The sequence below is a fragment of the Piliocolobus tephrosceles genome, chromosome 7, assembly GCF_002776525.5.
Source record: "Piliocolobus tephrosceles isolate RC106 chromosome 7, ASM277652v3, whole genome shotgun sequence".
Classification (NCBI taxonomy): Eukaryota; Metazoa; Chordata; class Mammalia; order Primates; family Cercopithecidae; genus Piliocolobus; species Piliocolobus tephrosceles.
This window is the reverse complement of record NC_045440.1, coordinates 25,763,209-25,776,312: the sequence shown is the minus strand read 5'-3', so window position 1 is coordinate 25,776,312 and position 13,104 is coordinate 25,763,209. Positions and strand designations below refer to the sequence as shown.

The following is a 13,104-nucleotide window of genomic DNA, read 5'->3' as shown; positions in this document are numbered from 1 at the left end:
CACATGAAGCTGGGGGGCACACATGAGAGGGAGGAGCCCCCCCCCCCAGGGCTGTGACTCAGAGATGGAGGCTTTTGTAATCCCCGTGTCACCAGCAGCATTACTAGTTCCCCAGCTAATCTGAGGACTGTTTCCTCCCCTGGGCTCCCCCAGCCTTTGCTTTTGCTCCTGAGCTGCATGGAGGTTTGGGACCCAGTCTCTCCTCACCTTGGCCTTGGCCTCCCCTGCCAGTACTGAAGTGAGGGGCCCCTCTACAGGATGGTGCTTACACCCATCTTAGAGCAGGAACTCCATGCCGGTCACCAGTCTGCAGAGGTCTGGCCTAGGTCTGGCCAACGTCTTTACCAGAACAAAGTGACTTTATTCAATGCTCTAGATGGTGAGGCAATCGAACGCAGTACTGCAGGCTTCCAAAATGGCTCTACTGGCTGTTGACCTCAGGCAATTACCTTTAACTTCCCCTGACTCAGTCTTCTCTTCTGTCAATTGCTTGAAGGAAGACCTGGCACACAGTCAATGCTGCATACATGTTGGCTGTCATTCGGAAATACTGTTCTACTTTCAGTAGGAATTTACACCCAGAGGCTGTGAAATGATGCTTCCCTAAAATTTGAATGGATACCCCAGCTTTGGGTTTATAGCAACAAAAAAAGCAGGATGGGGAAGATGTTACCCAAGATTCTTCTTACCTTACATAACACTTCCATGCAATATTCTTCTATTTCTGCAATTAAAAATAAAAGAAACATATTTAATCCACGTTACTTAAAATATATCAACACACCAAAAGGGCCGTTTTGCAAAGAAAACCCAACACCAAACAACAACAACAACAACAACAACAAACCCACAAAAACTTATTCAAGCCTTAGACTGAGGTAGACCCAAGTGTTTATTTTTGCTTTTGTTGCCTGCGCTTTTGATGTCATATCCCTCCGTGAAATCACTGCCAAGACCAATGTCAAGCTTTCCCCTTGTGTTTTCTTCTAGAAGCTGTACAGTTTCAGGTCATACATCTAAGCCTTTCATCCATTTTGAGTTGATTTTTGTGTGTGGTGTAAGATAAAGGTCCAATTTCATTCTTTTTCATGTTTCCCCACCACCATTTGTTTGAAGAGAGTGTCCTTTCTCTACTGTGTATTCTTGGTACCCTTATCAAAGATCAGCTGACCACATATATGTGGATCGACTGCTGGGCTTTCTATTCTGTTCCACTGAACTACGTCTGTCTTTATGTTTGTATCGCACTGTTTGTATCATACTATAGACTTGTAGTATAGTTTGAAATCAGGAAGTGTGCTTCAAATGCCTCCAGCTTTTTTATTCTTTCTAGAGGTCACTTTGTCTATTTGCGGTCTTTTGTGGGTCCATAAGAACTGCAGAATTGCTGTCTCTATCTTTGTAAAAAATGCCATTGAGATTTTGACAGGGATTGCATTGCATCTGTAGATTGCTTTGGGTCATATGAGTACCCAAATCAATGGGTAGTATGATTTTTAAAAATAATAGCAATTTTAACAATAACAGTATTTTAACAATAGCAATTCTAGAAAGCAAAAAGAAAACGAACAAAAATAGAGAAAATCCAAGAGAAAAAATGTCAAAGAAATAATTCATGAAAAGTTACAAGAACTGAAAGATAAATGTACCCAGCAAAGTAGGTCTCTACTACAAATCCAAAAATTAGCCGGTGTGGTGGCACACATGTGTTGTCCCAGCTACTTGGGAGGCTGAGGCAGGAGAATCACTTGAACCTGGGAGGTAGAGGTTGCAGTGAGCCAAAATCACGCCATTGCACTCCAGCCTGGGTGACAGAGTGAGACTCCATCTCAAAAAAAAAAAAAAAAGAAAAAAGAAAGGAAATTGTGGTGCCATCTGTAACATGGAGGAAGCTTCAGGACATTATGCTACGTGAAAGAAGCCAGGCACAAAAGCACAAATGCTGTATGATTCCACTTATATGAGGTCTTTAGAGGAGTTAGATTCATAGAGACAAAAAGTAGAAAGGGAGTTGCCAGGGGCTGGGAAGAGGAAGAAGTGAGGACTGAATACAGCCTTTCAGCTTTGCAAGATGAAGAATGTTCTGGAGATGGATGGTACATTCTATGTCCGCCATCCCCCATGATCAGTGGGAGATCCCTTGGAGCATGGGCCTTTGGGGCTGCTGTATTCATTCAGAGTGTGGGGGCAGGGGCATCTGAGGCCCAAAGTGCAGAGACACAGGGCACTGTAGGAGAGGAAAGAGGTGAAGTCAGACTCTCTTAAGGGGAAGGTTACTCTGATCTGGGACCAGGGAAAGCACTGAGGCCTGGAGCGCTCAGGCAGGTAGAAGGCAAGATCAGCACGAGACAGCTGCAAGAAAGCGCACCCACCAGGAGGAGCAGACGACTCTCCATAGCCTTTCATGTCCATAGCTATGACCCGGTAACCTGCCTGGGCCAGAGCAGGGATCTAGAAAACAAACAGGCACACTCCAGCACGGTCCCATCAGTCCTAGGTGGATACTCCCTCTTTGCTTCCCTCCATCCCCTTCTTCCTGTAAATGGCTCAAACGAAAGAGCCACAAGGCACTACCTAGTATCTTTGCCATGGGGCTGCAATGAGCCCATTTATACAGGGCTGCTGTGGGTGGTGGCGGGGCTTGTGCACGGGAGAAATGCCACATCTAAAAGAGCATCTTTCCTGGCAAAGCTCTTGCAGCTTTCTATACTCATTACAGAGAGCTGCCAGCAGGGGGCATGGAGTGTCTTAAAGAAGTCTGCCCTTTCCTAATCTGCAAAGGTGCCTCGTGGCCTAGCACAGCCCTGAGGTCTGGAGTCACCCTCCTGCCCCGACCTGGTCACACTTTGGAGACAATGCTCCACTGTAAGGTTTCAGCTTCCCCACAACAGTCCACATCAGGCCACACCATCTAGACTCCCTCCACCTCACCCTGACCGGCTGCACCTTCCCCAGCTTTCCTCACCTGGTACCTCCAAGAATACCAGCTCTCGGGAAATCCATGGCAGAGGCACACAGCAGGGCCGGAGCCCAGCTCCACAAAATGCAGACGGACCCCGGGCTGTGGAAGGGAAAGAGGAGCAGGCAGCGACCAAGCACCAGGCCCAGTGGACCCAGGCCCCACAGCGTCTACAGAACGCCAGGACCATTTCAGTCCATTGCTGGATTGCGCATGACCCAGATATCTCAGTGAAAGACCCCAGTGTTAGATGAAAATGGCTGAGAAGAGGCCCTGGTCAACCGTCTCAATAAAAACAGGTGGCTCTCACCATAACCTAAGAACTCTGCAAAGATTATGATGTTGGAAAACAAAAGAACACACTTCTCTTTCCTCTCTACAAGGGCCCCATAGTCTCAGAATTTCTGGTGCTGTTGTGATGTGTTTTCAGTATATTAAACAGGGGGCTGAAATTGTGCAGAGCATAATATTCATGGTCATGTGCAGAATACCGCTGCAAGATTTTTCCTTAGTTCAGCTAAAGACGGGGTCCTTGTCCCACGGTCATGAAAATATAGGCTTGCAGACAATTTGAAGCGTGAGGAAACAGCAGGGTTTTATTGGGTGAAAAGGTGAAAAAGGGGGAACAGGGACTCCGCAAAGCCAGACTTCCCCGCCAGAGCACTTCCCGCCTCACTGCTGGCATCCCAGTTTCCACTCAGCAAGAGGAGGGGCCAGGCTCCTCCCTGCTGCAAAGGGCGAGAACTTCCTGAGGTTCCGCCCCAGTGCACAGGCTGTTTGGAATTTCTCTGGGGACCCCCTCCACCTGGCTATCTCAATACCATGAGTGTTTCATTAAGAGCTGTTTACTTCTTAAATAGGAAATCTGTTCAAGCTTTGCCACACCCACAGTCTTTCTGGGGGCTATGGGTGTGGCAGAGACTATGAGGGCTTGACAAGGTCTGTGTTCCCATCTTCTTCCAGGCACATGGTGGCATCTTACAGAGCACCTCCCCCTCCTGCAGTACAACTGAGCTCTGGCCAGTGTCTGCCAGAGGAAATGTGACTCTGATTGTTCTCCTGCATTTCCTTTCGGATAGTGGAGATATGTAATTGGGGTAAGAACAGGGCACTTTGATTATTTGGTTCATTTGGCTGGATCCCACCAAAATAGTCAAGGCTGGTTAGTGGCTGTAACAAACACCCTGCATCCAGGAGGTTTGATCCAGAAGGTGCTGCATCCAGGGCTCACAGGAACCTCCTGTGCGTGGCCTCTCTCCCTTTGCCTATCTCTGCCTGAACGACAGGGGCCTTGAGGAAGGTGGAAGCAGCAGAGAGAAGGAGCCTGGTTGTTTGAATGGCTGCGTGGACAGAGCCCACCGCACTGCACTGTGCTGTAGGCGAGAAACACACTTGGTGTGAAGTCACTGAAAGGGACAGGGTGTTTGCAACAGCCACTAACCAGCCCTGACTATTATGGTGGGGTCCAGCCAAATGAACCAAATAATCAAAGTGCCCTGTTCTTACCCCAATTACATATCTCCACTATCGTAAAGGAAATGCAGGAGAACAATCAGAGCCACATTGTAGAAATTCACGGGGAACAATTCCACTTGGCTGTATCTCAGATGACTCCAAGCTGTGCCCCACACTGGAAGTTTCTTTTTTGGACAGCGCAGGGACATGGTCTCACTTTGTTGCCCAGGCTGGAGGGCAGGGGCATGATCATAGCTCACTGCAGCCTCAAACTCCTGGGCTCTAGTGATCCTCCCACCTCAGTCACCCAAGTAGCTGAGACCACAGATGCGTACCACCACCCCAGCTAATTTTTACATTTTTTGTAGAGATGGGGGTCTCACTATGTTGCCCAGGCTGGTCTCAAACTCCTGGTATTAAGTGATCCTCCTGCCCTGGGCTTCCAAAGTGCTGGGATTACAGGTATGAGCCACCACACCTGGCCCCACACGAAGTTTCATTCATAATTCCCAACAAGCTATTTTGCTCAAGAAAACATTAGGTGGGCATCTGGCAGTCCCTCTCACAAACTAGAGTGTTTATCAGAATTTGTTCCATAGTCTTTCCTTCAGCGCTGGGCAAAAGTTGACTTTCAATTTGATCTACCTTACACTGAGAAATGTTTCACATTCTAGGATCAAATGATCCTAGTTCGCCTGTGTTCTAGCACAGATCCCAACTAAACAGCTCACTCTTGAGCTTTATCATCTCAATAGGAAGCTGTGGACACTGAGGCTCACAGCTTCATATTGACTCAGCTGAGAAGCCCTGCAAACACATGTCCTTTCTCATCTCATTTCTTTTCTGTGTTAAGAAAAATGTCCATAAAGCCAGAATACAAAAAGATCGATTATCAACCCAGTTTAGGATTCAGTGGCTATCAATGCACCAGCCCCCTGAGAGTCTCGCGCAGCTGGGACTCCCCAGAAATTCACTGCCTGCTCTTAAATATGGGGTGGGGGAAAGACAAGGCGGGGTAAAGCAATTCTGATCACACTCCCTCCTTCAAAGTCAAATAAAGAATCTCTTGAAACTGGCTGGATATGCAAACCCTAAGGAAATGACAAGAATAACCCTGTCCACGGTTACAACCCAGCCCCCAACTCTGGGCAAAAAGCCCCTCACTCCTTTTTAGCACCAGAGAGATAAGACCTGAAGGCCCTGATTAAACATTCACCCCTTCAAGAGAACCCAGATTTACAGAAGGGACGTCAGTGATGCTGAGCAGTAGCTTTAAGTCCCAGAAAAGCCTTTTCTTACTATGCAAACCCACTCGTGCTTGGATACCCACTTCACGTTTATGGTGGCTGCCTCCACCCTCGCAGAACCCATTCTGAGCACAGATCCCATTCTGAGCAGACACCTCATCCTCGCTGTAACCAAACCACCCAGGCTGTGAATGTAAAATCCCTGGGGCCACGGAAGATCGTCCGTTCATCTCAGAATTTCTCTCTGAGGTTCTCCTCCAGGACACCAAGGGTCCCCAAGGTCTCCAAGGCCAGCACAGCTATAGCCTCCAGCTCTCCTGTTTGTCAGCTGCAGTTTATGGAGCACGTGGCTGTTGGATACTATGCCCCGTGGTCTGCATATAACATTTCATTTAATTTTCACAGAAACAGCATGGAGAGACATCATTGCCATTTCATTATAAAGGTGTGGATACTGATGCTCACAAGGATAAGATGTGTGTCCAAGGCTGCAATCTCAGTTAAATGGCAAAACCTAGATTCCAGCTGGGTCTACCTGGCTGCACAGTAGCTGTCTGGCCTTTTTTGTTGATGAGTTGGACCCACAGAGTTAGGTCCTTTCGTATTTAAATGAGGCCAATGACAAATGAGGAAAAATCCCAAAGTGAATCCATGAGGATATACTAAACCCCTGCTCTGTGTCAGAAAGCCAAGTTAGATCTCCCAGCCAGGTCATAAGCCAGGGCCCTCTGCATGTGGCCTTGGCCTTACGATAACCCTTTAAAACAAAAAGAACATTTTAATGACCCTTTCCCTCTCTTTGCCCTCAATGTGGGCTCCCTGAGGACAGGTCTGTCTTGATCATCACTGCACCCCTTGTATCTGGCCTGTGCCCGACAGAGGACGTGCTTGATAAATGCCTGTTGAATGAAAACATGTTCTCCCCCAACACAGGCCAGCTGTGTGTGTGCTTTAGCCCCCCAGGCTTCCCAAGCCCCCTAGCCTGCTGTTCTGCGGGGGTTTGGCCACATCAGTCACACTGCTTTACAGAATCCGAGGCAGCGTCTGTCTTTCATTGATATCTGAGGAATGAGATTTGCAGGAAATATCATTTCCTTATAAATAGCGGATGTTCAGTCACCCTCGATATTTAACAAATGTCACTGCTGGTCACTTTTTCTTTTTTTTTTCTTGAGACAGGGTCTCACTCCATCACCCAGGCTGGAATACAGTGGTGTGATCATGGCTCACTACAACCTCCACCTCCCAGGCTTAGGTTCAGGTGATCTTCCCAGCTCAGTCTCCTGGGTGGCTCTGCTGGTTGTTTTAGGTGACCTGGTGGGACAGCACTCAGCTGACTGAAAGACAAAACTGACTCACCTTTATTGTCACGTACCCATGGCTCATGTCACTTGGATTGCAACAGGTCGGCAGAGGGGCCGGGGTATTGAGAAGCTGTAAGCAGGAAAGGTATAGTGAGAGAGACTGCCGCAGCCTCCTGCCAGGGGAGGCCTCAGAGATCACCTTTGCCATTCCATCCTGAGCCCTGCTGGCCACTGACCAGCCCATCTCCCTCTCCTGCCAGCACAGCCAGACTCCATTATCCCTCCTGCCTTCAGGTTAGGTGGAGCCCCAGGAATGAGTTCTGGCCAATGGATGCAGATGGAAGAGTGCAGCCTGGCACATTAAAACCCCCACACAATTCTCTACATTCCTAACTCCCCATCTTCCGGCTGGGTGTCCAGTGTGACCTCAAAAACCACATGTAGAAGACAGTGCATCCTCCATCACCCTGATCCCCAAATGAGTGTGAGACAAAGCCCCTGGCCACTGCCCACTGAACTTCATATAAGCAAGAAGCAAAAATCACTTGCTTTAAGCCAGAGAGTTTGGACTTTAATTAATATTATTCGCTTCTGTGGCAGCTCCTCAGATGGTCGCCCAGGCTCATGTGGGACATCATACAAAGCTCACAGAGCAGTCACTCCATTACCGCTCCCCTCTGTCGAAAGGTCTCTCCTTTAAGTTGGCCAAAATCAAACTTTCTGGGCCTTTGTATTAGTTTGCTCCGGCTGCCATGACTAAATACCAGTGTATGTGGTTTCAAGAACAGATATTTATTTCCTCACAGTTCTGGAGGCTGGAAGTCCAAGATCAAGGTGCTGGTGGGGCTGGTTTCTCCTGAGGCCTCTCTCCTTGGCTGGCAGACGGCCGTCTTCTCCTTGTGTCTTCACATGGACTTTCCCTTGTGTCCTCATGCTCGTGGCACCTCTCTGTGTGTGTCCTAATCTCTGCCTCTTCTCCCTTTTTTGGGGGTCTCTGCTCTGTCATCCAGGCTGGCATGCACTGATGTGATCACAGTTCACTGCAGCCCTGACCTCCTTGGCTCAAGGGATCCTCGCACCTCAGCCTCCTAAGTATCTGGAACTATAGGTGTGCACCACTATGGTCAGCTATTTTTTTTTTTTTTTAAAGACAGGATCTTACTATGTCGCCCAGGCTGACCTCAAACTCCTGGCCTCAAGTGCTGGGAATGCAGGAGTGAGCTACAGCTCCTGTCCTTAATCTCTGCTTTTTCTAAAGAGACCAGTCAGATGAGATTAGAGCTCAGCCTTGTGACCTCATTTTAACTTCATTACCTCCTTGAATGCCCTTTTTTCAGACCCAGTCACATCCTGAGGTATTAGCGGTTAGGACTTCACTATATTAATTTTGGGGGACACAGTCTAGCCCCTAATAGCCTTCCACCAGCAGGTCCCAGGCCTATTCTCAGGAGTCCTTGAAGGCTTAGACTAACCCATCTCAGTAAATAGGAAATTCCTGAACAAGCAGTCCTTATGGTGGCTATTGTACCTTACTGGAATCAGTTTCCCTGAGGCAGAAATAACAAGGAGCCTGCTACTGAGCACATGTGTGTGAATATCACCTTACGCGTGAACTCTGCTGCTGGACACGCTGTGAATCCTACTGCTGGAATGGTCACTTTTAGTCCTAAAGGTGTAACCCAAGAAAAAATTCATTCTCCTCAGTGACTCAGTTTTGTTACCTCTAAAATGGGGACATAAGCTAAGAAATCCACCTTCTTTATAACCATAGGAGACTCTGCCTGGGCGTCTGCAGAGGGGGACACAGGAGATGAGTCTCCCCACCTCTGTGGCATCTGGAGAAGACCTGGGGGCAGGGAGGTACTCAGCGTAATGTGGGAGGGCATCCTGGTGTCCCCTGATGGTCATGAGTCCACGGTCAGGGGGAGCCAAGGCCCATGAGCAGGGCCGGTTCCCCTTAGGGCCCCTCCTGCCATGTGTCCTCAGTTTCCTAGATCACACACCAGGGGATGCCTCTGCTTTTGGGGGTGGGAAAAGTGGGGGGTTCTTACTTTAATGATCCTCTTGTATGTTTGTGCAATTTACAAAGCCTGTTCATGACTGATGCCCACTGCCTTCCTCTGAGAGAGAGACATAGGCTCCCCTGTTTAAAAAGGGGGTGATTTTTCTGTGGGGATATAAAAGGGTATAGCTGCTGTGAAAAACAGCACAGCATTTCCTCAAAAATTCAAAAATAGAATTTTGGCCAGGCACAGTGGCTCACGCCTGTAATCCTCATGCTTTGGGAGGCTGAGGCGGGTGGATCACGTGAGGTCAGGAGTTCAAGACCAGCCTGACCATATTGGGGAAACAAAAATTAGCCAGAAATTGCTTGATCCCGGGAGGCGGAGGTTGCAGTGAGCCAATATTGTGCCACTGCACTCCAGCCTGGCCAACAGAGCAAGACTCCATCTGAAAAAAGAAATAATAATGATAAATAAAAGAAAAATAGAATTTCTATATGTCCAGCAATTCCAATCCTAGGTATACACCCAGAAGCATTGAAAACAGGGTCTCAAAGAGATACATGCACACCCACGTTCATAGCAGCACTATTCCCAATAGCCAGGAGGCAAAAGCAAGTCAGGCGTCCTTGAAAAGCTGAGTGGATAAACCCAATGTGGTCTATCCATACAGTGGAGTAGTTAGTATTCTATCCTAAAAAGGAAGGAAATTCAGACCCATGCCACAACATGGGTGAACCTTGGAGACATTATGCTAAATGAAGTAAGCCAGTTACAAAAAGACAAATATTGTGATTCTACTTACATTAGGTCCCTACAGGAATCCAATTCACAGAGAAAAAAAGCAGGATGGTGGGTGCCAGGGGCCAGGGCAGGGGGAATGGAGAGTTGGTGTTTGATGGTGCAGAGTTTCATGTGCGGAAGATGAAAAAGTTCTGGAGGTGAATGGTGGTGATGACTGCACAACAATGTACGTGTTCTTAACATCACTGAACTGTCCACACACACACACACACACACACACACACACACACACAAAGGTGGCAAATTTTATATTATATGTATTTTTCCACAATGAAAAAAATAGAAGGGGGATGATGTTCATTTTTCCTTCTATCTTCCTCTTCCTCCTACCCTGACACAAAGAGAAGTGAGACATGGTTTACTTTCCCAGTTTCACAAGACAGGTATCTGTGGCTCACGTATGCTGAGGGGACAGACCTGGCAAGTGACACAGGCACATGGGTTCCCTGACCCCAAGTCTGATGCACTTTCTTCTCTCCTGCCTGGGAATTGCAGGTCTGTAGAAGGACAAATGAACAAAGCTTGGGCAAGATGCTTTAAGGTAATGGAGTCATTGGGTGTACATTTTAATTTATTCATTAAAGACCAAAAAAATCAATCTTGTCATGGGCTGAACTGTATCACTCTCAAAATTCACATGTTAAAGTCTTAGTGCCCAATACTTGTTTGTTTGTTTGTTTGTTTTTGGAGACAGAGTCTCGCTCTTGTTATCCAGGCTGGAGTGCAGTGGCACAATCTTGAATCATTGCAACCTCCACCTCCTGGGTTCAAGCTATTCTCGTGCCTCAGACTCCAGAGTAGCTGGGATTACAGGTGCCCACCACTATGCTTGGCTAAATTTTTATATTTTTAGTAGAGACGGGGTGTAGCCATGTTGCCAGGTTGGTCTCAAACTCCAGACATCAACTGATCTGCCCACCTCGGCCTCCCAAAGTGCTGTGATTACAGGAGTGAGCCACGGCGCCCAGCCTTAGCCCCAAATACTTTAGAATGCAACTATATTTGGAGATGAGGCCTTTACAGAACTAAGGTTAAAGGAGGTCATTAGGGTGGGCCCTAGTGCAATCTGACTGGTATCCTCATAAAAAGAGGAAGTTAGGAAGCAGAAAGACACAGTGAAAAACCAAGTGAGGACACAGGGAGAATGCGGCCATTTGCAAACCAAGGAGAGAGGCCTCAGGAGAAACCAACCCTGCTGGCACCTTGATCTTGGACTTCCAGCCTCCAGAACAGTGAGTGAATACGTGTCTATTGTTGAAGCCACACGGTCTGTAGTACTTTGTTATGGCAGCCCGAGCAAACTAACTCAGTTCCCTTTGAGGCAATGGCTGTGCATCCTTGGATGTGTGGCAGGCTCAGCTGAGTGCCAGCTCTCTCCTGCCTCTTCCTCCCTGTGCTCACAGGACGAGGGTGCTGCACTTCTGCAGGAGGCTGTGGACTAGGTGAGATCAGTGATTTTAGGTCAACCCAAACAAAGAAAGGTGCCTCAGACCTGGAGGAGCACGCTAATCCCCAGGCAACCCCAGGGACATCATGACGGCTGTCCCATCCACCTCAGGGAGGGACAGGCTTTTCTTAAGAGGCTTCCTTCTGAGCTGGGTGGAACTAAAAGGCTGCACCTGAGTGCCAGCAGCAAGCTTGGGCATGCCAGGTAGAGGCCCTGAAGCTTAGGGTAAATGTTCTCCACACTTACTCTCAAAAGTGAAGTCAGGATGGCCTTGAACATCCCACTCTTGCTGCCAGTTATCTGGCCCTGGCACTAACACTAGTACAAATTCTTGTCTCCCTGTTCACCGACTGCAGAGAAAGAGACAAGATGCTCCTTAGGGACATCATGCTGACTGCACGGCGAGTGACGGACTTCCAACCAGCGGCACCTGGGAGTCATACATGGACTCCATGGACAGCAGTTTCTCTGCTCGTGGTTTTCTCCTAAGTCCAGAAACCACAGACGATTGCAGGAAGCTTGGCTCGCTCAGAAGTCAAATTACCTGGATTCCGGTCACTTTTTCCAGTTCCCTCAGGGCTGTGTCAGTGTCCTGGACCAGGATGGTGACCATTCCCAAGTCACAGGCTGGCTTCAGATTAGCCCCCACGTCATCCAAGAAGACGACCTAAGCCCAAAACAACATGGGAGAATCCCAGAAAGAAACTCACCAGAATGCAAACAGGGGCTATTTTATGATGAGATTAAAAACTCTTTTTCTTTTGTAACCATCTACTGCAAAAATGGAAAGCATTTAATGACATCACATATGCATGAAAACACAGGTACATATGACCCCACACAGACCTACTGGCTTCAGCCACTTCTGAAATTGCAAGAGGATTAGGAGAGGATACACACTTATCAAGGTGACATTAAAATTTATCTGGGAAAATGAACAGGCATCAGCAGACCAAAAAACGTGTCTGGAAAAGAACTGTAGTGAGGGCTTAGAGTCAAACAATTGATGAAGTTACAAAAGGCAGAACTTTGGCACTAGAAAAGAAACAGACATATCTATGAAATAGACTCAAATACAAATAAGAATTTAGTTTCTAAGAAAAGTGTCATGTCCAATTGGTAAGGAAAATTGTTTAATGGCCTTGGTATCACTGGTTAACTGTTCGGGGGAATAAAATGGATCCTTACATTACATCTTACCCCCAGATAGATTTTTAATGAATCAAAAATTTATATGTAGTAAGAAAGTGCTAGGCTTGGTGGCTCACACCTGTAATCCCAGCACTTTGGGAGACTGGAAGGATTGGTTGAAACCAGGAGTTCAAGACTAGCATAGACAATATAGTGAGATCCCTCGTTACAACAAAAAGTAAAAAATTAGCCATGCATGGTGGCATGAACCTGTGGTCACAGCCTCTTGGGAGGCTGAGGCAGGAGGATCATTTGAGCTCAGGAGTTTGCGGCTGCAGTGAGCTATGATCGCACCACTGCACTCCAGCCTAGGTGACAGGGTGAGACTCTGTCTTTAAGAAAAAATAAATTAATTAGTTAAACAATAAATATAAAGAAAAATCCTGGAAGTCACAGAAAGCATGGGTGCATGCATTTACCATCTTGGACCAGGGAAGTCTAGAATTCTAAGCAGCTCATCCAACTCAGAAGCCATCGATAGGAAGACTGATATATTCCTGTGCAGGCATAGATTCAGAGCCCTGCTCTGAGGCTGACTGCAGGCACTGAGAAGAGCAGAAGCAAAGTCCAGGAGGAGAAAGGGGAGGTCCCAGGATGGAGCATGGCGAGGACTCCAAGGTTTGCTCTGATCAGCTTGTGGGGAGGTGGGGGGTTGGAAATGTGAGGGAAAGAATTTAATCTCCATCCAATCACC

At 47.6% G+C, this 13,104-nt stretch overlaps 1 protein-coding gene across 2 annotated transcripts in view; it reads right to left on the bottom strand.

Annotated features, from left to right (window-relative positions):
• Nucleotides 1–13,104, bottom strand: part of EPHX2 (epoxide hydrolase 2) — a 57,372-nt gene that overhangs the window by 26,290 nt on the left and 17,978 nt on the right. For both annotated transcript variants that reach the window (XM_023216789.2, XM_023216790.2), the window contains 5 exons: nt 11,764–11,886; nt 7,021–7,095; nt 2,966–3,061; nt 2,373–2,451; nt 690–724 (listed from right to left, as the gene is read on the bottom strand). In XM_023216789.2, coding sequence (XP_023072557.1) covers nt 690–724; nt 2,373–2,451; nt 2,966–3,061; nt 7,021–7,095; nt 11,764–11,886 — 408 coding nt within the window. The remainder of the gene's footprint in view (nt 1–689; nt 725–2,372; nt 2,452–2,965; nt 3,062–7,020; nt 7,096–11,763; nt 11,887–13,104) is intronic.